This window comes from Pteropus medius, unplaced genomic scaffold (genome assembly GCF_902729225.1).
Source record: "Pteropus medius unplaced genomic scaffold, Ma_sr-lr_union100, whole genome shotgun sequence".
Taxonomy (NCBI): Eukaryota; Metazoa; Chordata; class Mammalia; order Chiroptera; family Pteropodidae; genus Pteropus; species Pteropus medius.
In genome coordinates, this window is record NW_024354911.1 from 1,854,141 (window position 1) to 1,881,426 (window position 27,286).

A 27,286-nucleotide genomic window follows, 5' to 3' on the forward strand; every position below is an offset into this window, starting at 1 on the left:
GGTAGTGCCCCCTACCTCAGGGCCTCCTGCACTCCCACCCCACCAGGACAGAGTTGTTCCTATCTTCCTTCTCCCCCAAGATACCCCTTCTCCCCCACCCCAACCCCAGGACCTCTGAGAACAAAGAAGAGATGCTGCTGGCAAAACCAAAGCTGGATGGGGCTGGGCTGGGAGCCAAGGCAAGAACCAAGAGGGGACTGTCACTGGGCCTGGCCCCGCCCCTCCTCAATGTGGGAGCCATCTGGAGGGACACATCTCCTAGGGGTCCCTTAGCTACCTGGGAGAGGTGAAGAAGGGGGCTGGGAGGAGCAGAGTTGGAGGCTCCCTCACCTCCCTTTTCTTAGCTGGTTCCCATCTCCCACCCACTCTGCCTCAGAATAAAAAGTGGGGCAGGAGGAGGTGAGAAGCCTGGGCTGAAGACAGACAAAGGGGAGGCCCCTAAAGGGTTTCTGGATCCTTTACAGACCCAACTCTCTCTCCTCCACTCTCTCTACCTCCCATTTCCCTTTCTCCTTCTCTCTGGGCAGCAGCTGGAAAAGGGCTGATCCTTCTGAGGGGAGGGAATCTGGCATTCAGGCTGAAGCCTGTGGAGAAAGCTGGCCCCTGACCTGTATCCACCCACCTGAGGGTGCCTGGGAACATCTGGGGTCTATGGAGAGAAGGAACCACCTAGCGCTGAGCAGGGGGCGTACCCTCCAGGGTGAAGAGTGCTCAGAATGGGAGAGGGGAAGGAAGATGGACAGGGCTGGGAAGCCAGCGGGGGCCCCTCCACAGCCCTGGGGTCCCAGCTAGGCAACCTGGAATTGGTTGGGGTGGGGACAAGGGAAGGGAAGAACCTTTTCTGAGGCTTGAGGGGGGTCAGATCTGTAACCCCGAAGTGGGGGTTTGGGTGCACTGCGGTGTCCCGCAGCCCCAGGAGGACCCAGGGCAGCCCCCAGGGGCGATCACCGCGGGGTAGCCAGCTCAGGGCTGGGCCGTGGCCGCCGGGCTCACCTGCATCTCGGGCACGCGGTCCGTCCGTTCGGCTCAGTCACCAATCGCATGTCTTCCCCGCCGGGCCACAGCCCCTGCCCAGCCCCCTCCTCGGTCTCCTCCTCCTTCGCCAACACCTCCGCCCGTCAGTCCGTGAGCCCTCGCGGGGCTGACTGTCTGTCCTCCCCACACCGGCGGGAGCCCAGCCGGAGCCGGGGCTGGGGCCGTGGCCCCGGCGGGCGGGGGAGCAGCTGGGCTCAGGATGCACGACGCGGGCGCCACGAGCCCAGTTCTGCTCCCGGAGCCGGCCTGGCGCCACCGCCGCCTCCTCTTCTGCCGCTGGGGCCGGGGTCCAGGCCAGGCGCGCTTCGCAGCGGGGCCGGGGCCAGGGCTGAGGCCGGCGGGCAGCGGCCGCGCATGCTGCTCGGAGCCCCGCGTCAGGAGAGGGACCGGAGCGACGCGGGTGGGGACTCCGCTCGCTCCGGGGCCTGGACCCGCCGCCGCCGCCGCCTGTGCTTAGCGGGCCTCCCGCTCCGGCTCCCGCTCCGGCTCCCGCCCGGGCTACGCGCTCTGTCACGGCGCCGGGAGGGAGCGCGAGGAGCGAGCCTGAGAGGGAGGAGGGACTGAAGGAGGGAGGAGTGAGCGAGTGACGGAGCGGGACTGGGGAGAAGGCGCGGCCGCACAAATAAGGGAGGGGGAGGCGAGGTAGGGGGTTCGTCTCCTTTCCGCGAAGGAGGCGGAGAGCGAGCAGCGCCCCAATCATTGCCCTGCACGGATGGAGGGGCGAAACTGGCGAGGGGCCCGCCCGCCCGCCTAGAGCAGAAACCGGCACCGTGGTGCTCCTGCCCTGCACACGGCCGCACCCCTCCGAGTCCAGGCTCCCGGCGAATCCCGAGCCATGCGGTCCTCCCTGATTGTGCGCGCACACCTTCTCGTGTGGACATATGCGTGTGCATGTAAACTCGAGTGTGTTAACTAGGGTCGTTGCACACATTGCCATGTGAACGGACACACGCGCGTAAACGGGCAAAGCTCCCCACTCGGTCAGGGTTGTTTGGAGGACGGCGTGGGAAGGGTCAGGCCCGGAGCCTCTCTCCTGCGCCTTCTCCCCTCTCCAATGTCTGTGAATAGCTGGAGGGCCCAGAGTCTGGCGGCAGGTACAGGGGAAGCTCCTGGGAACAGCGAGGAAAGCGAGCCAGCTCCGCGGCTCTACCCCAAATCGGGTCTTGCCCACCTTTTGCAGCCCGGGTCCCCACCCAGCCTAGCTTCTTATCCAGCAGAGGGCAGCAGGCCGCTCTGGCCCGCTCTGGACAGCATAGGGCAGCGTAGAGCCTCGGTCTGGGCTTGGCGGTCTCTCACCTTGTTCCCCAACCGGTCATTAGGGTCCTGGGCTGGGGCCAAATACTCAGATGGGACCAGGAAATGGGACCTCTTCTCAAACATCCAGATCCTCCTTGATCAGCATATACAGAGAATCGGCTGGCGGGGGTGTCTTGGCAAAGCCTACAGAGTAGGCTACAACCTTTGGGAGCTCACCTTCTTCCACTGTACACCCCCTTTCATCTCCTTGAAACCAGATGCCTTTTAACACTAAGCTGGTTTGATTGGAATAACCATTAATGCTAATACTCACCCCTTCTCCACAGTTGGCAGTGCATCCCTTTAACACACCAGTTCTCTGGATACCTCGAGCTCACAGGTAGGGGTTATGTAAGCAGAGAAGCTGAGGCTGGGGGAAGGAGACTAGCCCAAGGCCTCTCAGTCTCAGCACAGATTTCTGGATCCTGCTCCCAGTGCCCTGCCCCCCATGGAATCTGCTGGTAAGGCCACCAGTGTACCCCCACTCCCAGCACCATCTTGTTTCTCCATTATTCAGCCTCACACACACAGCCCAAAAAGCATTCCACAGACCTTTCATTCCAGCTAAACAGATTCTGGGTACCTCTCAGTCTCAGTGCCACACCTCTGCTAGGAACAGTTCTGCCTGGACAACAATCTCCTGTCTTCTATATCTGTGTCCATCCTCATCCTAGACCTGGCTGGAGATCCCCTCCTAGTAGGAGCGGATGTTGTTCTGTGCACTTTACATTCACCCTCCAACAACCCTGGGAGGAGTCGCTGTTCCCCCTATGACAGAGAAAAGGAACCCCAGGCTCAGAGAGGTTACTTGATTTGCCTGTGGTCAAGCAGCTGGTAATACGCCTGGGAAAAGAATTTGAATCGCCTTCCAGGGCTGAGAAAACCAGTAGAGGGCAGGCTTGGTAGAGGGTATTATAGGTGGGAGAGGAAGAGGGGGTAGCACAGGAGCCCTCCCTTCAAGAGCCCAGAAAAGGCGGCTCCCTGGCCCCTCAACTCTGTGCTGCCTGGACCCCCTCCCAGATACCCTGGCTCCCCCGCCAGGCTGTTTGTGAGTTACAGGCAAGCTCCCGCCTCCCGCACCACCTCCTCCCACCAGCCCGGCAGGAATAGACGCGCTCTTGCTCCTGCGTGGAGGCTCCGCCAGGCGGGAGCGCAGACCCGCTGGGGCGGGGGCGGGGGCTATTCCTGGTGCGGCGACTGACGCAGGCACCGCGCGGCTGCGGCCGGTCTCCGCCCCCGACTCACCTGCTCCCTGCCTCAGTAATCTTCGCAGAGAAATAGGGGAGAGCCCAGTTGTTCCCCCAGCCTCCAGATGCTGGCTGAGGAAGCTGGCGTACCGAGGTGGGGTCTTCTGGGGCCCCGCAATCATCCCTCTGCTCCTTGCAGGCAGCAGAGAAGACGACAGAGTTTTGTCTGGGAGGAATTGCCCCGCAGACTTAGTTCTACATTATAAACAGTATCCAAGTCATTTCCTTTACCTGTTTCTCCAAAAGAAATGACCAGTCCCAGCTTCCCCTGTCTTATTTCTCCAATAGAAATAATGGGGATGGAGAGGTTTGGGGGGAAGAACTTGGAGAAAAGGCCTTTTTAGGGGTCTGGCCTGGGCCTTGTGAGAATGCAGGCTCCTGGCCTTGTCACCAGAGACCTCATAAAAGGAGGGCTTGTTACTGGGCCTTCGCCCAGTCAGAGCCTGTACATGCGCTGCAGAACAGGTATCTCTCCACTCTTGACTGGTAGGGTAGTCCCTAACCTCTCAGGGGTCCCAGGGCCATAGGGACACATGGGAATGGCCCAGTCCAGGACTTCACTGGCACAACCAGGGAAGGATACTCAGAAACTACAGTTGAAGAATGTTTACCCATACCTCCCAGCCATTGTCCTTACTGGTCCACCTGCTCTGCATGCCCTCTCCCTGTCTCCACCTGTGCTTCAAGACCAAATTAAGTCCATTTTCTTCTACTCCAGTCTTCTCCAAGGCCATGAAATAGACAGAGGCAAGGCTCCAGTCTCCTCCCTTCTCTGTTCTCAGACTAGGAACTTTCAAAAGTAGGTCTGAGACTGCATGTTGTACAGGTGGGCGCACATCAACCAAACCCTGGCTTTGGGGTGAAAACTTAGTCAAGCAAGAGCTGATGGTTGGGAGAAGAAGCCAGCCTGCTATATCCTGAGTGCCCACAGCAGAGCGGAGGAGCTGGAATGGGTTTGCCAGGGTACTCTGGAGGAGGGTACAGGGCCCTCTAACATTTACTCAGCCCCTACAGTAAGCCAGACTCTGAGCTATATTTTAAATACTTCTCACTTCAAGATTGGTATTGCTGTCCCTGTTGAACAATGAAAAAGCTGAGGCTCTGGGAAGGCTGTTGACTTGCTCAAGTGCACTCTGTGTGCTTTTGATGTCAGAGCCCAAGCCTGGGGAGCTGAGGATGCAGGAGGAAGGGCCAGGTTCCCCCCTAGAGCACAGGAAGGAATGAGTGGTACACCTAGGCCTGCCTGCATACCTGCTCTATGCTGGCCTATCCACTTACATACCAGCAGCTCATGGGATTTTACAATGATGATTATTTCTGAAGGCACTTGAAATTAATGACAGCTCTAAAATGGCTGGGACAGTGGAGTCATTGCTGAGACCTCTAATTAGCAAGAAAACGGAGACCAGGAGCTAGAGAAAGCAGGTGGGGGCTGGGCAAGCAGCACTGGGCATGGAGCAAGGTTGGGGGAGTGGACTGGAGACAGCTGGAGGTCCCTGTGTCCCACTTTATGCCATAAATTTGATTCTGAGCTTTCTTATTAACTTGCTGTGTGACCTTGAGAGGGTCACTACCCCTCCATGGGCAAAAGTGTCCCTAGCTATACAGTGAGGTGACGGCTTGGGGTTCTCTAAGCTCAGGGCTCTGTGGCCCTGCCTAGATAATGGGGAGAGTGGGCTGAGGCCTCAAGTGGGGGCTCCTTGAAGGGCCCTGAGTCCCTAGAAGGCTGAAGCCCAGAAGCTGGGGGCTCTATAGCCTCTGGGAGCCATAGCAGAAGCCCTGCATTCACTCAGGGCTCTTGCAGCCCTTCATTCTAGGGTCACCAAAGCCGCTGGTACGATGAAGTCCTAGAAACTCAGGCTGGAGTCAAGTGGATTAGGAAATGGCAGAAAATCCATAGGTCAGAGCCCTGTGCTGGTGCAGCTGTGGAGGGTGGCAAGGGATAGGGGGCACCTGAGGGGGTTGGCAGGAAAGGCCCCTCTAGGAGGTGGGCCTGGAGCTGTGGCCAGGGTTAGGGCCTTCCTGTCCCTTCTCCAAGAACCAGAAGGGAGTCAGGAACACTAGGGTTCCACCCAGGCATGTTATAAGAGGGTCAGGCCAAGGTACCTAAAAGGGAAAGGTTTTATTCGAGGTTACTTGTCCAGGTACTCCCCATCTCCTGGTCCTCCACATCTTGCATGGGGCAGCTGGCACAGGGAAGGGCACTGGGGCTCAGCTGAAGGGAACTTCTTTGCATGGTGGCTGGTCTAACTGGATGTGGTGATGTGCTGGTTGACCTGGAGGAAATATCCATTTGGGTACAGGCTGAGGCCAAGAGTCCAAGGGCAGGGTGTGGAAAGCCCACCCACACTTCCTTGGGGCATCCTTTTTCCTGGCAGTTTCCACAACTGGCATGTCAACGGCTTTCTCAGACACCCACTTCCTTCCCTTTGAAATAAGGCCCTATGTGGCCCCTTCCCTCCAGAAGCCTGCTCTAAGCACCTCAGTCTCTTGCTCTGAGCTGGCCTTTGTGTCCTTGGACATCTCTTTGAGCCTCAGTTTCCCCCTCTGTAGGATGAGAAGATCAATAGAACCATTTCACAGGGTTGGTGTGAGGATCTCGTGACTCAACGTATATATATTTAGTACTGGATGCTAGGCTGGGCACATAGTAGGTACTTGATAGATTCACATATATTTATGGTTGTTATTCTTACTGTTATGGGTGCTCTCTGTTCCTGAACCCACAGCCCCTCCTCTGTAAATGTTGCTTGCAGCATTTCCACTAGGAGAGGACTCCACCAATTTCTTCATCCTCTGAGAATCAGGAAAGCCCTGAAGGCAGGGGCTGATCTTGTGTTGCCTCCAGTTTCTGAAGACAGCCAGAGCCCTGATTCCAGAGGGTCTGATGTGTGCAAATTAAACTCAACTGGAATCCATTAATCAGGACAGACCAGAGCATGGGGGGCAGGAGGAATCTTGAATCCTCTACTCTTACTTCTTCTCATCTCAGGGCCTTGGTCACCCATACCTCCACTGGAAATATCCCAGCATCAGTGACATTCACTTATCCAGAAGCAATGTAGAAGCACTGAGAATCAGGGGAAGTCAAAAGGCTCTGGGAGGCCCCAAGGCAGAAGCCCTCCAGAGAAACAAGGTCCAAGGGCTGGCCCCTGCTCAGCCTGGCCACACAGCCCTGCTGAGCTAAGCTCCTGATTGCCGCTTCCACAGTAGCTAAGAAGCAGGAAATCTGTCTGGGGCCAGTCGGTGAAGGGGCTTGTCAGCCCTGCCCACCCTAAGTTCCTCTGGGGAACACCTGATGTTCTTGACCTTACAGTTAGCTCTCCTTAAGAACACAGGGAAGTATGCACTCCATTAAACACACACACATGCATATGCACGTGCATGCATACACACACACACACACAGACCCCTACCTTTAAATGATGAAATTGAGAACAAAACCAAAAAAGCAAACATAAAAGGCAGTTTGTGTGAAGGAACAACTCCCTGGCTCATTGGGAATCTGGGCTCCAGGCTTGGCAGAGCTGCGTCTCCCAAGAGCCTGGGCTTGGCTGTCACCATGGATCATGTCGGGGGTAACTTGAGCTAATGTGTGCACAGGCACCACTATTAGCAAATCCATTCATTAAGCACTTGTCCTGAGTTCTGTCGTGCAGGAGACTTGTTTATTAAGTCACAGGAAGCATTGCGGCTCAGAAGATGTCCAGCTACAGGGCCAAGCAGTCTTGAGTTCCAGTCTTGGCTCTGTCTCTAACCACTGTGTGACTCTAAGCAAGTCACTTCACCTCTCTGAGCCTCAGTTGCCCTGTGACAGGCAGCCCCTAAGATGATCCCTGATGGTCCCTGACTTCTGGTATTCCCCACCTCGTGTAATCCCCTCCCCTTGAGTGTGGGCTAGACTAATGGACTAATTTGTGATGAATAGAATATGGCGAAAATCATGGACTATCACTTTTGAGATCAGGTTACAAAAAGACTGTGGCTTCCATCTTGGGTTCCCTCTTTCTGTCACTTGCTTGTTCACTATGACAGAGGCCAGCTGCTGTGTTAATAGCAACTGAATATATGAGTAGATCTAGATGGGAGAATGCCTCCACCTGTATCACCACTAGAGAGCCCACTGAAACCCCGGCCCCTGCCCTCTCCTCCAGGAAACCTGTCCTGATTGCTATAGTCATACACATCACCCTCTCCTCCCAGCTATATCAGACCCTCCTGCTCTGGGCTGGAATCCTCAGAGGGCAGTAAGTCCTGAACCTCCCCCTATGCCCCAGGACCAAACGGAAGGCAGGTCAGAATGGAGGGAGGGCAAATCCTGACAATCTCAGCTCTGCTGTGTGACCTGGGGAAGTTGCTCACTCTCCCTGATGTCTCTAAGACCCAGTGAGGAACTGAGGCCTGCCAACAGCCACGCAAGCAAGCTTGGAAGCAGACTCCCCAAGTCTAGTCTTGAGATGACTGACACTCTGGCTGACACCTTGATTGCAGTCTTGTGAGAGACCTTGAACCAGAGGTACCCAGCTGGATTCCTCACTTATAGAAAACTGTGAGATAATAAATATTTGTTCCTTTATAACTAACACATGCTCCATCTGTAAAATGGGCCTAAAACTTCCTTTTTCCCAACATGGCTGAGGGCGTTGAGATAATGCAAGCAATATGCCCTCTGCCGGCCAGGGTAGAGAATGGCACAGGAGCTAAGTGGTTATCTAGTGGGGTTGAAAAGATGCACACACTATGAACCAACTCCCTCCCGGGGATATACCCTGGAGAAACATGTCCACGGAAGATAAATACAGGAATGCTCATAGGCGTAGTGTTTGTAATAATGAAATTTTTACAAACACAGTTGGAAATGTTCTAAATGCCCACTGTTGAGAGAAGGCCTGAATGGAATGTGGTATAATCACACAGTGGAATACTACACAACACTGAAAACAGGTAAGCTAGAGCTACCTGCATTAGTGTAGGTGACTCCACAAACATAATGTTGATGGAAAAAACAAAGATGTATACAGGATGGTACCATTTATATAAGGTTTAAAAACAAGCCCCAAACCATAGAGCGTGTATGGATACCTACATATATAGGAAAAGTATAAACACATGCATGAGAATGATGAACACCAATTCAAGGGGAGTGTTACTACCAGGGAGAGAGAAAGGAGAGGTGGTAAAGTTGGGCCTATCTCGAGTCTTACACTCCAGGGCGTTTACCATGAGCAGGCACAGTGGTTCTAACTAATTTAATCTTTTCAACAACCCCATGGGGTCCACTCTATTATTATATCTTATTACAGAGAAAGAAACTGAGGCCAAGGTCTCCAGGGAGATATTCCTGTGCTTTCAAGTCCAGTGGGAGGCCAGGGTTTGGTTCTTCAATTTGCCACTAACTCAGGGGAGGCCATGTTCCCTCCCTGGCCTCAGTCTAGTCTTCCGTAGCACATGAAATTCACCCCCTTCTTTCTTCATATGTGTAGATGGAGATGCTGGGAAAGTCTTGATAAATCATTCTGGAATATTTGCAGAGCACCCCATGAGCCAAGCCTAGAACTGTCTACATAGCAGGGGAAACTAAAAACAAAAAAGTATGAACAAAAGAAGGTGTGAATAAGATAATTCAACACAATTCAGTTCAGTTTGATTTTATTTTGATTCAGTTCACAAACAGACAATGGCTGAGATTAAGGAATATTGCTTGAGTGCCTACAACATGCTGGACCCTGTATTAGGTGCTTTTATAAATTATCTCACGTAAGCCTCAACTACAGTCCACTAAAGTAGGAACTTGTCATTATCCCTCATACAACCAATGAGGAAACAGGATCAGGGAGAGTGAGCAACTTCCCCAGGTCACACAGCAGAGCTGAGATTGTCAGGATTTGCCCTCCCTCCATTCTGACCTGCCTTCCGTTTGGTCCTGGGGGCATAGGGGGAGGTCCAGGACTTACTGCCCTCTGAGGATTTCAGCCCAGAGCAGGAAGGTCTGACAGAGTTGGGAGGAGAGGGCGATGTGTATGACTATAGCAATCAGGACAGGTTTCCTGGAGGAGAAGGCAGGGGCAGGGGTTTCAGTGGGCTCACTAGTGGTGATGCAGGTGGAGTCATTCTCCCATCTAGATCTACTCATATATTCAGCAAAATTCACTGCAGCTTTCTCGGTGCCCCAAAGAGCCCGTGGTCCAGTACACAAGGTTCAACATAACATGATCCAGGATGAGGTGAGAGAAGCATGGTGGGTTGTGCACACACAGGACAGGCACTAGGGAGTCAGGAAAGATAACCAGGAGGTGGTAAAGGTGGTGATGGATGATCTGAAATCCAAAAGGTGAGTAGGAATCAAATCACTGTACAGAAGGTGGAGTGGGAGGGTGCACCAAGCAGAGAGAACAGCAGGTGCAAAGGCCCGGCCCTGGGATGGTAGGGACAGACAGCTGGTCCCAAGGGTGGTTCCAGCTCAGCTGAGGGGGGATGTGGAGCTGAGGTTACCATCTCGCTAGGGTGTCTGCCTGCTGCATTCTCCAGCCTGCTGGGTACCCAGGCCAGCACAGCCCTATTGGGTAGGATGGACCCACTCCAGAGGGATTAAGAATGGAGGAGTTTGAACCATAATAGCTCATGTAATTATGTACAAAAATGAAGGAGAGCTCCTTAATAATTGATGGTAGGAGAGAGTAACTATGGGCAGAGGCATCTGACTGCATCACCCCCGTCCCGTCTGGCTGGGACCCAGGGTGGCTGCCTGGCCACTAATATGCCCATAAATTCTTGAAATTATAAAGAAGAAGGCAGGTGTCATGTCATACCCATAAACAGCTTGTTAGCTAAGACTAACAAAGGAGTGATTGGTGCTTAGCATTGCATGGGCTCCCCCACACCGTCCCTGATTGCAGAGGGAGGTGGATGAGGAGTAAGTATAAAGAGAGTCTGAGATACTGGCTGCCCCACTCCCCGCCCCCCTTCACCCTCCTGACCCACTGTGGAGTCAGGTGGTACTAGTTAAGAGAGGAGGTCCACAGACATGAAGAGCCAAAACCAGGCCATGAGCTCCCCATCACTGCAGTGCGCAAGCAGAGACCAGACAGACCTGTCGCAGAGGATGCTAGAGGGGCCTAAAGAAGTCTGAGGTCCTGCCCAGACTGATGTGCTGAGACAGGTTGGGGTGTTGGGAAGAAATGGACACTGGGGCCAGAAACAGAGTGCACATCCCAGGGAAGCCTCTTGCTGGCTGTGTGACCTTGGGCAAGTCACCCACCCTGTCTGAGCCACTTTCCATTCACAATACCTGGGGATAGTCATGCCTACTTGGAGGAGTGTGGGGAGGGTCCAAGGAGCACATGCATGTGATATTTCTGGTGCACAATAGGCCTTTGTGCATAGGGCATTCCCTATCCCTCTCTCATCCATCCCTGATCTCACAGGGCTCCTAATTAGGTCAAGCCTAATAAGGCTCCCCTCTGCCAGGTCCTGTTTATGCTCCATTAAAGCCTGAGTCTAGGACATGAGTTGGGGGTGAACATCAGAGGAGAGGAAGGTGTCCAGCTGTCAGTACTTGGCCCACCCCAAGCTCTCCCACACACAGGCCACCCCAACCCCAGGGAGCAGAGAGGGAAGACAGAGGCAGAGCTGCCAACATAGAGAGGCCTCATGGGGAGTGGGGAAAGGTAGAAGGGACAGCTGGGAATGCTGGCATTTTGGCTCCTTGATAGTGAAGAGCTTGAACCCCACTGTCTCTCAGGCTAGGGGTCTGTAGTCTCTGAGACGCTCCCTTCTGGGAGGTAGCCTGATTTGGGCACTTGGGTAATCAGCTGTGCCAAGGGCCACACAAAGCAAAAGGAGGCAATCTCGGCCTAGGGAAGGCACCCTCATCCCAGCCTGGCCGTGGAGAGGCAGCCTAATCACACTCCGTAACTCACCCAAAGCCACAAGGAACAGGGCTGGGCCCAACATTTGGGCTTTGGGCAACAAACAGGCTCTTCTTGTGCAGCCTTGGCCTGTCCCACTGTGGCCTGTTTTGCAGATGCACAGAGAGGCACTGCAACTGCCCAAGGTCACAAAGCAAGTCAGTGCTGAAGCCTGAAGCCTAAAGCCTGGACCTCCTGCCTTTCCTCACACCAGGAGGAGGTGGGGGAGATTATCATGTTCAAGCTTGGTGCTCAAGGTCATGCTGTGACAGATGGGACGAGCGCTCTGACAGCCACTGTGATATGGCATTCCCAGGAGCTCTCTTGCTGCATGAGAACTCGCAGCTCTTGACACTTGCCTGTCCAGCACTTGCCCAGTGGGGTGGGGGCAGCTAGGTACAGGTTCCTGCAGTCACAGCCAAGTGGTCTGGTCAGAGAGGGATGGAAGCATCTTCAAGGGACAGCTCTAAGGACTGGGTGCTCAATCTGAGCCCTAACGGCATCTTTTACTCAGGATCACATAGGTCATATGTGAGGGAGCTGGAAAGAATCTGTCTGGTTTCAAAGTCTGCACCAAACTTAACTGGGAGCATGCAGAAAGGGCAGAAGTATGGCCCCCAGCTGCTACAAAGAACTGGGCGGGATGTACACTTTAGGGGCAGGCTGGTCAGATTAGGCCATAGCCCCTTGTGGCTCCCACAGAGATCAGCCCCTCAAGGCTCTGTCTTTCTCTCTCTCTCTGTCTCTCTCGCATCTCCCTGGTTGACTCTCCTCTCATAGGGTCAGGGGAGAGAAAGGCAGGCCTGACCCTAGCCAGTGACAGGTGGCCCTGACCAGGCCCCCTGGATGGTGCTGGGGGCTGAGAAGAAATGGGAGCAGGAAGGCTGCCTGGTCTATAATAGGTAGAAGAGCAGGCTGCCCAGGGGGTCAGGGGAGACCCAGGGCTCTGGGGGTAGGACCGGGGTCAGTGGCAACCCTCAAAGATGAGGCGCGTTCTCTCTCCTCCTTATCTAGGTCAGGCCTTGATAAGGACTGCTGGAACCATCAGCAATAGTCAGGTCGCAATGAGGGAAGAGAAGCTCTTGGGAACATGTGGAAGGTGGCATGCCAGAAAGGAAGCCCAGGAGCTTCTGCAGGGCCTCTTCTGGCTACATGGGCGCCTGCACTCCCTTCCTGCCATTCTTGGGTGTGCTGTCCTGGCAGTCATAACACGGGAGTCAGGCAGGGGGAGGCACATCAGGTGGCCCACACCAAGCTCCATGATTTAGGTTTTATACCCAGAGAGGAGCCATGGCTCTGGCCCAGAGGCAGGAAGCCAAGAAAGAATCTCAGGTAGGGATGCAGGGAACCGGGGCATCCTTCCTGAGTCTGGTGCCATTTTTCCTGGCAGGACGCCTGGGCTTTTTGCTCTCCTACCTCATATCCATCTAATATGGGACAGGACAGGGGGATGATATATCTGCAAAGAGGAAAACAGGTGGGAGAACCTTCTGGAATATGGACCCCTATGGCAGAGCACTTGGGAAAGTCCCTTCACCTGCTCCAAAGGGTCATGAGGATTAAATGACATAACCCATTCAGGGCTCTGAGCACATGGTCAGTCCTCAAGACGGTGACTATTATGGTTGAATCTAGTTGGTGCAGTAGTGTCTGCTTTGTGTGTGTAGCCAGTTTGTTGTGTTAGTGTTTTTTAATATAACTGTGCTGTAGGGCAAATTTGTGTTGTGTGTATTATTGTTAAATGTGATGTGTCCTCTCTGTTGTGTGTGTCTGAGTTAGGCTTCCTGAGCAGAACTTTTCTGCATCTGCCCCGAATGGGGCCTTCTACCAAGGTCCCTCAGTCCACAGATGGAAAACCAAAGCCTCCATCCAGGACTTCCTGGCTGTGCTGGAGAGAAGCAGCACCTGTGGTCAGGGTGGTGCAATCTCTTTCTGTCCCTTCTCTGCCCATGTTGTCCTGAAAGTGCCCACCTCTACAACTAGCTGACCACAGCCTGGAGGGCAGGTGGTGAGGGGAGTGCCCTGGTTCCAGGGGTCCCAAGGGCAGACTTGAGCATCTATCTGCTCCTTCTGGGTTCACCACCTGCTTGTGGCATTTTTGTTACCTCGGAAATGAAGCTGGCATTGGTCGAAGTGTGAATGACACCAGGAGAGTGAGAGAGAACCAGCACATGTGCTCCTGAGATGACAGGAAATGAGCCCCAGAGCAGGGTGGAGCCATGGGTAGGCTGAGCCCTGGCTGACTTCTCATTGGCCACTCCTAAAGTTGATGAATACAGCACTGTGCTGGCTTCTTCAATCCCTCCAGCAACATATGCAGAAGGGACTACTGTGTCCTTTTCACAGATGAAAAAACTGAGACTCAGAGAGGGAAAGTGACATGTCCTGGTAAAGCCAAGACCAGCAGCTAGGTCTGGCCCTGATGATAGTCCCAGAGGTTTAGGGTTGGATGGAGGACCCCCAGGTAGAACCCTCTCCATGGGGTAAATGATGTGGCTCAGGCTGGCAGCTCAAGGTGAAGAGACATGGAAGGGCCCAGACCACGGAGGGCCTCTGCACTCTCAAACCCAAACATGGGCACATGTACTTGGACACAGTGTTTGCACTACCTGCTGGGGCATGAAAACCAGCCATAAATATCAGCACTGTCATGATGGCTCATTGGGCAAGTGGGGAGAGGGGCCTAGTGTGCCCTCGGGGAATTTCCCAATGACTCACAGATTCGTGGACCCCCTCTGCAAATTCAGTCACTCCTCCTGCCATACACACACACCGTGGGACTGGCCCATTCATCCTCCCCGAAAGAGACCAGGGTCAAGAAGACCATCCAGCCACTCCCCAAATCAGAAGGCTGAGTTGTCTGGGAAGAGGGAACCCTGATCAGCTAGCTTGCAAAGACTTCATATATCACAGCTCAGGAAGCAGGGGCCAGGAAGGGCCCACCGAACACACAATGGGGTGGGGAGAATGCGGTGGAATGAAGCACTGACCCTGAGTCTAGATCCTTCTCACCATCTCTCTCCCTAGAGCAGCCCAAGCAGCAGGCGGAGGGGTGGACCACATCACCACTCATTCTTCCAGTTTCCAGATCTCTCTCCACTCTAGAACTTGGCAGGGCCATTTTCACACTAGTTAACATGCTGGGGTGGGGAGGTGCCTGCATATCTCATGGCTAAGATAAATGCCAGCTAACATCTGAAGTGTGGGAAGCATCTGAACAAATGCAGGCTTACTGTGGCGGCCCTCCCATCCGCAGGCAGGCTGGTCTCTAACACAACAGGGCTGCTGCCTCAGGGCCCTTAGCTGTAGGCCTGCACTTACTTTGTGCCCACATACGTCTTACTGATCCCACTGAAGAGCTGGCTCGAGACTCACTTTAGAAAGGCTGGTGGCCTTCCGAGATCCCGTCTGATCTCAGAAGCCAAGCAGATTCGGGCCTGGTCAGTAGTTGGATAGGAGACCACCTAGGAAGACGAAGTGCTGTAGGCATAAAAAATAAAAAAATAAGGGATTGTAATGTGACAAGGTCCTTGCAATCTGTGACGTCAACCAAGGGTTGCCTTGTCCAAAAAAAAAGAAAGAAAGAAAGAAAGGCTGGCGGCCTTCTTTAAGCCAGTATTATCTCTGGAACTGAAGAATAAAAAGAGGCAGTTAAACATCTTGTTGATAATTCTCCCCTTGTGGTGGACATTAACCAGCCTTACTCCGAGGAGACAGCCCAAGAGCCTAAGATTCCAAACGGGCCTCAGATACCTCCACTGGCCAAAGGCCCAAGAGGCCCCAGAAGAGCCTCAGGCCAGCTGGTGGTCCAGGGAGAGTCCAGTGAATGAACAAGTGTATGAGCAGGTCTCAGTTTCCCCATCTACAAACTGGGAAAGCAATGCCTATCCTGCCTGCTTCATGGAGCGGTCAGCGACATGGGAAGGGTGGTAAAGGGTCTTGTGCAGGAGCCTGGTGGAGTATGATGCGGACAGACACACCTATGGCCACCGTAGTCAGTAAAGGGGCTGATTATTCCTGTCTGTGCTTGAGCTGCATGTCAGGGGAGTGTGGACCAGGCCTGAGGCCCTGAAGGAGCCCACCCAAACATTCAGCCCCCACCCCCACTCTACCACACACCAGCCTGCATGAGGAGCTGGGCGTGTACATGGAGGTACCGCCCACCATAAGCATACATGCTTGCACATTCTGGTTCTATCCCCAGAAGGAGTCCTGCTTCCCAGCACTCTGCTGTCATAGCAACCAAGAGAGCTAATTGGGGGAGGGGGGATAAGGAAGGAGGAAGGAGGTGAGGGGATTGGGCTGTGGCTCATAGTTCATCAAAAGGGTTGAGCTCTCCTTCCCTCCTCTTTGTACCCCAAATCTAGGTCACAAGTCTCTAAGCATGAACAGCATGGGCCGGAACCTGGGGTTTCTCCACTTCCAGGAGAGGCCAGCCAGCCCTTCTTCCTGGGAGCTTATGTGGCAAGGTATAAACCTACATTCAGAGTGAGGTTTGAGGGCTAGCCCCTGGCCCAGATATCTCCCCATGCCAATTCTTAGTGGTATTCTCTCATCTCTATCCCCACTACCTGACATTCTAGCATGAGAGATTTCCTCCTCTGTCCCCGTAAGTGACTGGGATAGGGTTAGCTGACAGCCAGGGAGGGTATGCTCCTCTAAACTGGGCCCAGAAGGAGGGAAGCCCTGCCACAGATCCAGAGAAAAAATAAAAATGTCTAACTCTTGCTGAGCATTTACTCTGAGCCAGGCACTGGGACCTCCTATAATCTTGGCGTTAACTTGTTTCACACTCTCAACACCTCTATGAGGAACACTCTATTAGCATCCCCATTTTACAAATGAGGAAACATAGGCACAGAGAAGCACAGAAACTTAGCCAAGGTCATAGAGAAGTGACAAAGCTGGGACTGGCACCCTGGGTATACTCTAGCTGAAGAGTGTAGAGGCATGGGGAGGACTCTGAGCTGGGTGGCTATGTTGTCTGGGACTTAGAACTCATTGCTCTAACTGCCTATTTGACAGGCACTGATGCTGAAACAGGAAGGGCAGTTTCTCTAGTGGTCTCCCTAGTGGGAGCCTAGAGATGGGTGGCCAGGGCCCCTGGAGTCTCTCAGATCAGGCCCTGGGATGTCCGGCTCCTGACAAAAGGCAGTAGGAAACCAGAGCTAAATGGGCTCTGGTTCATCTGCCAGAGCACAGGACAGGGAAGAAGTAGGCCCAGCTCACAAGAGGGTCTGAAACCAGGTCAGTAATGATCAGAGTGGAAAGGGAGGAGAGATGAGCCCCAGGGGAAGGAGGGAATCCTAGAGGTCTCCCTGGAGGAGGCAGTCTTGCAGAAGTAGTAGAATCCTGCCATACAGAAAGGGGGATAGATATTCTAGGAAGAAGGAATAGCGGGTGCAAAGATGCAAGGGCTGGACACAATGGGGTCTAGACAAGGCCCGTGGAGTGGCCACAATTGTCTAGAGCAGAGTCAAAGTCAAAATATGGCCAGAGGCCAAGCAGGAGCCTAGAAATTTCTCTCCAAAGTCTCCCTCCCCAGCGCTGAGGCCAGTGTTTAACTCATTGCTGAGATGCCACCATTTCTAATAGGCCAAGGGCACGAGGGCCTCTCCGAGGTTGAGCAAGAAGATTCACAGACGCAATGGCAACAATCACAGATGGGGCTGCCTTTGAGCCCAGGTTCGGGTGGGCATGCACTGGCTAGCAGCTCAAAGCAGGTGCTGATCAAGGGCAGTCTTGCCAAATGCTATTCCAGGCAGCTGGAAAAGCCCTGGCAAAACCTTGCCCCACTCTCTGCTGCCCAACTCCATGCCCCTCTCTCTCTTCCCTATCTGCCTTGCCCTTTCCTCCTTTTCCTCCCTCCCTTCTTTCCTGTGTCTTTCTATCATTGTTCCTTTATTTTCTTTTCAGCCCTCAGCACTTTTCCTGAAGAGAACAGCTGGGCTGCTGGAGCCACAGAGGAAACATGTTTCTGACTACGTTGCAGATTCCCTATCTTGATAAAAACTGACGCCACCCTTGCTAACTGATGGATGGACCACAAGATATTTATTTCCTTTCCTCCTTTCTTCCCTGGTCCTTGTTATGGAGTATCTAGGAAGACAGAGCAGTCAGATGGCAACTGGGGGGAGAAGGGGTGGTAAGTGGGAAGGACTTCGGGGCTCTGAGTAGCATCATTAACCCCATTTTACAGATGAGGAGACTGAGACCTAAGATCACTCAGATATAACTATAGTCACAGTATTAACATTAGCCATATAGCTAGCATTTAAGGAGCACTTGCTTCATTCCAGGCACTGGGCTAGACACTTCAAATGCAATGAAACTAAGAGACAGATGCATTACTGGCCCCATTTTACAGAAGGGGAAACTGAGGCTCAAAGAAGGGAAGTCACTAGCCCAAGGCCACACAGCTGGACAGGTAGAGCTAGAATGTCCACCTGTGCAGCCATGGACATGGCCACTCTGCCAGCTGCCCCATCCCCACCTCTAGCTGGCTGTAAAGTGGGGAGAATCAAGATTTGAACCCACACTTGTCTACATTCTCATTCCAAGACTATTGCTTGCTGTTGCCAAGAGAACATTAATCGGCAGTTCTAACATAGGATGATCTGCTCTGAACCTGACCCCAAATAGATTCCAAGGCCAGTGGGTACATAGCTCCAGTATAAGCCTGGCAAAGCCTTTGACTTGCCCTCTCTTGGCCTCAGACACCCTGCTAAGAAAGCAAAAATAGTGGGCAGGCTGAGCCCCGGGTAACAAAGAATGAAGTGAGGTCAAGGCCCCTCTTAGGACCATGCTAATCAATCCATTCCCCTGTCTCAAAGGCCACCCTTTGCTCACCCCATTCTCCAGGGCTGGAGACTTCAGGCAGCCCCTTATCCCTCTGGGACCCCAGTCTGTTCTCTGCTGCCAGAGGACCTGAGGTGGGGACAACAGGAACCCAAGACTATGCCTCAAATCTGCTGTTACACATGCCAGTGGTCCCAGGAATCCTACACACACACCCCAGAGCGCCCCTGTAAGACTGGGAGGCTCTCAGCTCTGAATGTATGATCTGTTCACACCCAAGTCCAAACTTCAAGAAGTACCTGTAAAGACACATCCAAGGAATGACTCCCAAACCTGTGAGCTGAGAGAGGTTATCTGAACCAGATACGGGTGTACTGTAAGGCAGCAAACCCAGGGCCCCTATTAGCTGACAGTGTAAATGTATTTTAATAGCAACACACAAGTTCAGGTCAATGGGACTGTTTCAGGCTAATTTGTGGCCTGTGTAAATGTCCATGAATTCAAAGTAAATATGGTGGGTGGTGATGCCTATGTTCAGTGTAAATGTTCATTATTTGGTGAGACAGAGGACTTTATGAAACTTATGTCTGGTTGATGAAAATGCACATGTGTGCAGTCAATGGTGATACACAGGTTTACTAAAATATAAGGCTTGAGGCAAATATCCATGGGAATCTATAATATGGGGCTGACCATCAGAGATGGAAGAAATCACAATGGATAAAGAGTGGGCCCGGTTCTACCCAGGGAGAGCAAAGGCCCAGGGGTACAATGTGGGAAGGAAAGGGCTGTAAGTGGGGAGAAGGGTACAGAAGGAAGCTGGGGGGCAGGGGACTTTGGCCACTGGCTTCGGGTAGAAAACCTGGTTGGCCGAGATCCAGAGTTGGCTGGGGAAGGTCTCTAGCTGGAACACAGAAACCAAGGGACCCTGGAGGGCAATTAGGGAATTTGGGGATCCAATGTGGCCAGCTGGACCCTCTCCCTTCTCCCACAGGCTGCCCCTCTGAGTAAGCAATTCCCAACGCTGCTCATGACTAGGTGAGTGATGCCCTGATAGGGGAAGAATGGGGAGGATGAAGCAGTGAGGAGACTTCTCCATCTCCAACCCTATCATCTCAGGGGGTCGACTACGGAGAAATAGAACTAGAGTCAAGAAGCCTTGGTTCTAGCCCCAGTCAGCTACCAGGCAACACTGTCAATACATCTAAAATCCCAAGCCTCGGTCTTCTCATGTGAAAAATGGAAGGGGTATTAATATTGCCTTGTTGTTCCCACATGAGCTCGATGTCAAAGGGCTTTGTAAACGGTAAAGTGGTGTGCAATGTGAAGAGGAGGAGTCCTGGTCCCTGGGGCTTTGCTATCTATTGACGAGAACCAGGGAAACCGATCTGATGTCTACATGCTGTGTAAGCATGTGCACAGCACGTGCATATGTGTGTGTGCATGTTTTTAAGACCTGAGGCTCTCAGAGACTCTGCCATGGAGGTTTGCATTAAGGGAGAGAAGTGAGACTTCCGGATAATCTTAAAAGTGACAAAAAACTATTACATGTCAAAAGGAGTGGGGAGGCTTAAACGGCTCCCAGGTGGGACACAGAATAAAACAGTCTTTGCTGTTATTTTTCTATTGTCTCCCTGCAGAGAACACAGGCAGGGTCTCCATAGCAACCGTGGGTATCTGGCAGGGACAGCCTGGACCCCAAAGTTTTGTCTGGGCTGAGAAGGGTGAATCACCCAGCCCAGAGGCCAGGGCTGGGTCCAGTCCAGTACCCTTGTCCTGAGCATCCAGTTCTCCCTGTTCTAGAAGCCACTACAATAGGAAGAGGACAGACTAGAGTTGCCTAGTGGTGAGGCCAGGCCAGGTTGAGACTGGGAGCTGCATCTAAAGATGAAGAAGTCTCAGGATAGGGATGAGGTGCGGTGAGGTGAGGGGCTGCAGGATTGCTCGAGGCAGCAAGGGAATCCTATAGGGTGGACACAGAGGGGAGAGGCCATGCATGGCTAATACCGAACTAAGAGATGGGGTAAGTGGTGGGAGGGTCTGAGTGCTAGAGTGAACAGGGCACAATGTGGAAGCTGGTGGCTCTCGAAATCCAACTCAGCCTGTGCTAATGAAGGGCAAGTAAACATTTCAGAGGCTAAGTCAAAGGCAGGGGTCAAGCAGGAAAGGAATGTGAAGAAAAATCCAGACTGAGAAAAAATAGCCATGGCAGATTCATGCTTCTGGGTATGAACACAGAGGCCACAGTCTTGTTTCAAGGGAAAGAAGTTCTACAATAATTTAGGGCTTGGGAGCATGGGGACTCTGGGCTTGGCCAGGCCCTCCGGGACTCTGGGATGAAGGCTCAGCAAGGGTGGCCTTGGGAGACCTCTCAAACTTGACAGTCAGGGAAAGCCACAGAGTGGGAAACCTAGAATCCATTTCCTGTACATGCCAGAACCCTGCTCTATCTACTCACCAAGGAGATGTCCCTTCTCACAGTCCCTGGGGATTCAGAAGCCTCTCTGGGCCTTGAGTAGCATCCTTTCTTTGTACAATAAAATCTTGGCTAAAAGCTCTTCCATCTTCCTGAATAACCCCAAATCTCTTGCCTGTGGCTGCAGCTGGGGAAAGAGTGGTGTTGGGGGTGACTTTTTCTAGAACATGGAAATCACACTTCCCCATATCAATATATTCTCCAGGTGACATCTTTCACTCATCCCCACTCCAGATGCATGGCACCTCCAAGCCATTGTTCTCCACCTGGAACCAATTCCCTTGCCTTGCCCAGCTAAGTGGTCAAGGGTTTAGCTCTAATGCCTCCTCCACCAGGGAGTCCTCCTGTATTTTACCAGTCTATAGTGGTCAATAGCAGGACCAAGGGGTAGAAGGCAGAAAATTGGGCTCAACCTACAGCCTGTCTGGTTTGAGCCATGGCTGGTAACCAATGATCCTTCCTAGAAGGAATATGCCTCTGTCATACCACCTGATCTTTGCTGATTACCTGTCTCCTCCTCTGAATGTGGACTACTGTAGGAGAGCAGGGTCTGACCGTACCAGTGCGTGCAAAGCAAGGGATAGGGTGGCTGGATAAGGCCCTCTCTCCCACTCTAGCCGCTTCACTTTGGGGAGGGGAAAATGTTGGTTGGTAAAGAAGCTCTCAGAGGTGGGGATGGGAACCTAGGCTGATCCTTTAATTGGGAGAGACTGAGGGCCAAAGTGGGAAAAAGCACCCTTGTCTGGCTATAGACTCAAGAGTCCCAAGTCCTAAGTTGCTTTCCTATCCAATGTCCCCTCCCCCCACAGGCCTTGGTTACTCATCTTAGACTCCAGGGCAGACCTGTGGCCTCCAGCCAGAGAGGATATCTTTCTGAGAGATGGGGGAAGGTGCTGGGTGAGAGTTGGGTCACCAGCCTGGTGAGCTATCCAGGTCACCCTGGGCCCTCTCAGTGTCAAATGGACCATTTGTGGAACAGAACTGAATTTCCTGGTTGATCACAGGAGGTTTGATCTGGGTCTTTATAGCCCTTAATAAGGTAAAGGTATTACTAGTCTCTGCTGCTTTTTTCATCTGTTAAAAGAGGCACTGGGGGTGGGGTTGCTCAGCTGGGAGTAAGAACATATATCTGCTTCTCCTGGCTCTGCTACCACCATGCTGTATTCCCCTGGGGAAGATACCACCCCTCTCTGTCCCAGAAACAAAGGTCTTCATCTTCAAGGCAGGGATTATCTATTAACCCTGATGACCCACTGGGGGAGAAAGGAAAGTGGGTTGGATCTCCTAGGAGTTGGGAGTAAAGGGGAAGAGAGCAAACATATACTAGGCACCTTCTGTGTGCCAGGGTCCTCATTCCCTTTAGCACACTGTATGCTCACGGGCAAGTGCCTGTGGTCATCAGTGAGAAATGTTTGCTAAGATCCCAGTTTTCTTCCTTTAAGGCACATGATGAGGAACTGCACTTCCCTGTCCCCTCTGAGGTTAGGTATGGCATGCGACTTGCTTTGGCCAATGAACTGTTAGTGGAAGTTCACCAGCATCACTTATAAGAGAGAGCTTTAGGAGCCAGTGCAGCCTTGGTCATGCCTCTTCCCACAACCATGGCATTGTTGGGACACATGTTGAGGTGGTGGCAGATCCTTCAGTCAAGAGCCCTGAGTAACATTGAGAAACAGACCCCCCTCCCTCTTTGCAATCAGTACAAGAAATGCACCTAAGCTGTCTTAAATCTCAGAGGTTTTTCAGGGTGTTTGTTATTGCAGCAAAACCTATGTAGGCTGGCTGATATAGGGCTGCTCCATTCCCTGTTTTCTGGATGAGGAAATGGAAGTTTAGAGAGGTTCAGGCTGAGACATGAGTGAGTAAGTAGCAAAGTTCAGAGTCTGTCTCAATCTACCTGATTCCCAAGCTGGGGTCTTGTGTCTCTGGGCTGGCTACGTGTGGTCCCTTTGCAGCCAGTGGGTATTGGAGCTTGATGCTCAGCATCTATTTCTCCCTGTTTTTCACTCTTTGCCAAGCACAGTGTCCCTGCAACCCCCGACAGTGGCCCATTGGAGATACTGAACTGGGGCCTTCAGTCTGTGGGAGCTGGAGGAACTCAGAGGCTAGAGACCCGGGGGTTCCAGAGCTAGACAGACCTGGGTTCTAGCCCTGCCTGAGTTCCTCTAGCTGGGTGACCTTGGGCAAGTTACTCTTCTCTGAGCCTCAGTCTTCCAAAGTGACAGGTGGTAAGATACTACTTCCTTAGTTATTATGAGTGAAATGAAATATGAAGATCTTGGCACATAAGAGGACTTGATGCATGGGCTTTGTTATCATTGGAGGAAATACCCAGAGTCAGGGGTGTCACTCTCTGCCCCTGTCTTCCCCACCTGCTCAATAGGAATAAAGCCAGACTTCCCTCTTCTGTTTTCTCTAGACACATGCTCAAGGAAGCTTGCCCCGTTATCTCCTAGAGCACTCTTCAGCCCCAGAGGAGGGAAGCGCAGCAGTCTGAAAACCCAGTCAGGAAATGGCAGTCCAGAGAGCAGAGCTTTCCCAGGGTCACATATCAGGAAGTGCTAGTTAGTGTCACAGTGCCAGTCTCCTTGCTCGGTAACCCTGTTTCCCAAGGATTGAGAGTGGACTTCCTAAAAAGGAAGGCTGGATGCCCCAGACATGAAAGGTGAGGCTTCCAGGAAGAGGAGCTGGGGGAGAGCCTGAGATTCAGTGGAGGTGGCAGTTCTGCTTTAGAGCTGCCCACATGGCCTGGGCCTGCCCAGAGCCTTGATGAGCCAGGCCTAGTTTTGTCCCAGACCAAAGATCCCTAGTTGTCACCCATGGCCTTCCTCCTGCCATCCTACTCTCCTTTCCTGTCAGGATAGCTCCTCCTTACAATGCTGCTTACCCAGAACATGGCTGTTCTGGGTCTCACCGCACCTTTGCCCAGGTGTGGTGGGACTCAGGCTCAGGACCACATAAACTCATCCCTACATCCCCAGCTGGCCTGATGTGACAGCTGCCATTTAATGAGATCTGCTCTAGTCCCTCCATTGTGCGCACCCCACAGGAAACCTGCAAGGGAGGTGCTATCAATCTCATTTACAGAATGAAGAAACAGGCTCAAGGAGTTTCATGTGCCGGAGGAGTTGGAGCTAGATTCACATCAGCCCTGTCTGCCCCAAAGCCTGTACTCTCGGCACAGCCACTCCTCATTCCCTGACTGGATGGATGAGTGGAAACAGTCTTCTCCTTTTCGTTCCTCACATTCTTCCAAGCTCACCCCCCGTGTCCCGCCCCTGGTTCCCTGTTCTTCCTCTAGGCAGCCTTCCAAGTCTGCTCTAGCTATGCGGAGGTCCATTCCTGAGCTGCTAAAAGATTCTGTGATGCACTTGGGTTAGAATGGATGCCTGTCCCTGACTGAGGACCCAGGAGCAGGGCCCGAGTCTTCCGCCCTCTCTGCCCCAGTATGGACACTCAGGAAACAGGAATGAGAATAAGGAACCCAGAAAAGAAACCAAAGAGTTGACTTGAGAGCTCGGGCAGGGTATAGGGTTGTGTATTTTAAGAAAAAGGTTTACCCAAGGCCTGGACAAGAGGTCAGAGAGGACACCAGGCCCTGCTTTGGCCCTGGGCTGAGCTCTGGGGAACACAGGTCCCTGATCAACACCCGACGGCCCCAGTGAGCTCCTACTGCTCCCATAGTTCCTCGTCTTACTCCCTCTTCCTCCTGCCTTTTTCCACCCCCTTTCCCTGCCCTTTTTCCTTTCCTAAAAAACACAGAGAAATGGGATTCAGAAGCCTACACCGCCTGCGAAGTATGGTTCAGCCTCCCCAAAAGAGGAAATGCCAGCGTGCGGGTTCTCATAGCAACCCCAGCTCCTCCCTGCACAGCCTCCTTGTGCCCATATGGTGAGATTCGCATTGCACTGACTCAGCTGAGCCCTGGGATCTTGGGCCCAGGCTGGAATGGGTGATGTTGGTTTATTTGGCTGCCCTAAACTGATGTTGGTTTATTTTGCTCACCCTCCTGAGCAAATGAGACCACCTCCTGCAGGGACTTTTGCGGGGTGGGGAGCCTGGCTGTCCTAAGCCCTACCCAGGGTGCAGGAAGGTGAGGGTGATATTCAGGAGCTGCCTCAGCCTCAAGTAGGGCACTTTCTGTGGTTAGCAGTGATCTGGTGCAGCTTTCGAACCCTGTTTCAGCTCCTAAAGGCAGAATAGAGTGGGCTGGTAAAAAAGGGGTCCTTTTGTCTGCCCCTTCTTCTGCCTTTGCCCCTCAGTAAATGACCTGGACTTTAAAAGTTCTCTTAGGTGTGGAAGGATCCAGGAAAATGAATGAGCTGGGGTCCTTTTCTTTGCTGCTGGCAATGGAGCACCAACTCCCTGTGCCTACCCTATCACAAACCACACAGCACAGGTCCCAAACACCCTGGCCTCTGAGCTATGGAATGAGGAAGTGAGCCTTTGGCCCTTGACATGGCTGAGTTGCCCCCAGGCACTGCCCCTTCATGCCACTAACTGCTCCCCATCCCCAGGGCAACTCCTACCAGCCTGCTGTGTAGACTCCTGGTTTTCCAGGCCAGTTGGCATTGCCAAGACTAATGAAATGGAAGCTAGTGCCAGGCAGGCCTGGGGACAGCAGGACTGGTGGCTGAGAAGCAAATCTTCTAGGGCCTGGCACCCACTCTGCTTCCTCTCCCCGGGCCCTGCAGGACTGACAAGTACAGCAGGGCAGTGGAGGGATGTCTAGGTGCCTGGTCCTAGACATCCTAGAGCAGTTGCCCTAGCTGCCCTCAGCCAGCTCTTCAAGAGAACTACCCAGGGTGGGCTAAGGGTGGGGGCTGAATGGGATGGTTGGTAACCCAAAAACCCCAAACCTGACGGGAATGAAGGTTGGGACCCACTTAGTCTGGCTTCATGAATGTGGCTCCCTCTGCCACCACGGGACTATCTTCCCTGGATGCTGTGAACCCCAAACTTCTATGTCTTGACCCCTCCTGTATTCTCCCCATTTCTAATCCCTCTCCCCAGACGTTTTATGTGTCAGAGTCAGGAAACTCCAAAAAGCTGGGCCTGATTCCTTAGGAGGACATGGGTAGGGCCCAGAGTGGGTCAGGAACTGTACAAGGTCACATAGCAAGTCTGGGCCCAGAAATAGGCACCTGCCTCCCTGCCCAGGGTCTTCTTGGAGTCCTGAGCTGCTTCCTCTGATTCTCTCTCCCCCTGAACTGACTGGAAGAAATAGGACGGACGGACGGACGGATGGATGGATGGATGTAGGGGGCAGGGAGCAGGGATTTAAGAACAGATGGGCTTTGAGGCTCCTCCATTGAGGCTTGGGGGAGGAGGAGGAGGCCAGAGAGAAACTGGAACTATTACAAAGTTGCGAGTTAAAACATTCTTCACACTCCCGCCTCCTTTACTGTTCTGATGCACCCGAGACGTGACAAAAATGTGTCAGATTTTTTAAAAAACCACACACATACACAAATGCCAGTCCCCATCTCTACCACCCGCTCAAGCTTGGGCCATCTGTTTCCAGGGGTGGGAGGGGAATGGGGCTTGGCAGTTGGTGCATTCACTCTGGATACCCCCAACACTGGGTCTGGCCCAGTAATGGCCATCAGGTAATAGTGAAGTATCTAAGAAGACGAGGGCTGTGACACTCTGCTCTCCCCCAGCTGTGCTGTCCCTGCCCTGAGCTGGACACTGCCCCACTTCTCCAACTTGCTGTGTTTGGGGGCACTGGGTCTGGGAGAACCGTCCCTGAGACACTCAGAGCCCACCTAATGGTATAGATGAAAAACTGAGGCCAGAGACGAGAGGCTTGTGCGTCTGAGTCCATGCCCCTCATTCACTCATTTAGTGAACAATGAGCATATTCTGGCACACGTCCTGGCACCAGCACTGCTCTGGGCATGAGGGATTCAAAGATGAACAGACACTGCAGGCCCTCCTCTCTGCTTCCTCTAGGCCAGTGGTGGAGATAGCGGTGGAGACAGACGATCAACGAGGAAAAACACACAAACTGGTTTTCCAACAGAAGAGTGGTGAGGACAAGAAAATAGGTGGGCCTTGCTGCAAGGGATGGAGATGAAATTAGGATGACCAATTATGATGTGTCTGGGATTGTCCTGGTTTTAGCACTAAAAGTTCTACACCCTGGAAACGCTTTGGTGCCAGAAGAACCGGGATGACTGGTCACCTGGTGGCTACTTTAAGTTGGGCATATTTGCACTGAGTCCCAAACATGGAAACTCAATACAAGAGTTTGAGACCCTGAGAGAAAGGGGTGGGTTCTGAGCAGAGGGAGGAGGCAGATCACATAGGGCCTGTTGGGCTTCGGAAGGGAGTAGGGGCTTTATTTGGTCACAGAGTAAAATTTTATTGCGGTCACAGAGCCAAATTAGGGAGCAGCTGGTACAAAGATTACAGCCTGCAGAAAATTTAGAAAATTCATCAGGCTGGAGACCTGGGGGAGGTCTGTGGCTCAGGTGAGTGTGGCTCACCCTGTGGAGAAGGTGGCAGGGACTATATCTTGCCAG

At 52.9% G+C, this 27,286-nt stretch overlaps 1 protein-coding gene across 4 annotated transcripts in view; it reads right to left on the reverse strand.

Moving 5' to 3' along the window:
- LINGO1 (leucine rich repeat and Ig domain containing 1) overlaps window positions 1–27,286 on the reverse strand; it is a 197,095-nt gene that overhangs the window by 15,823 nt on the left and 153,986 nt on the right. The window contains exon 1 of one of the 4 annotated variants that reach the window (XM_039856451.1): window positions 994–1,567. The exons of the other annotated variants lie outside the window; for them this stretch is intronic. Within the exon in view, the coding sequence (XP_039712385.1) occupies window positions 994–999 (6 nt within the window). The 5' untranslated portion in view covers window positions 1,000–1,567. Of the gene's footprint in view, window positions 1–993; window positions 1,568–27,286 lie in introns of those variants that run through there. 4 annotated transcript variants of the gene reach the window in all.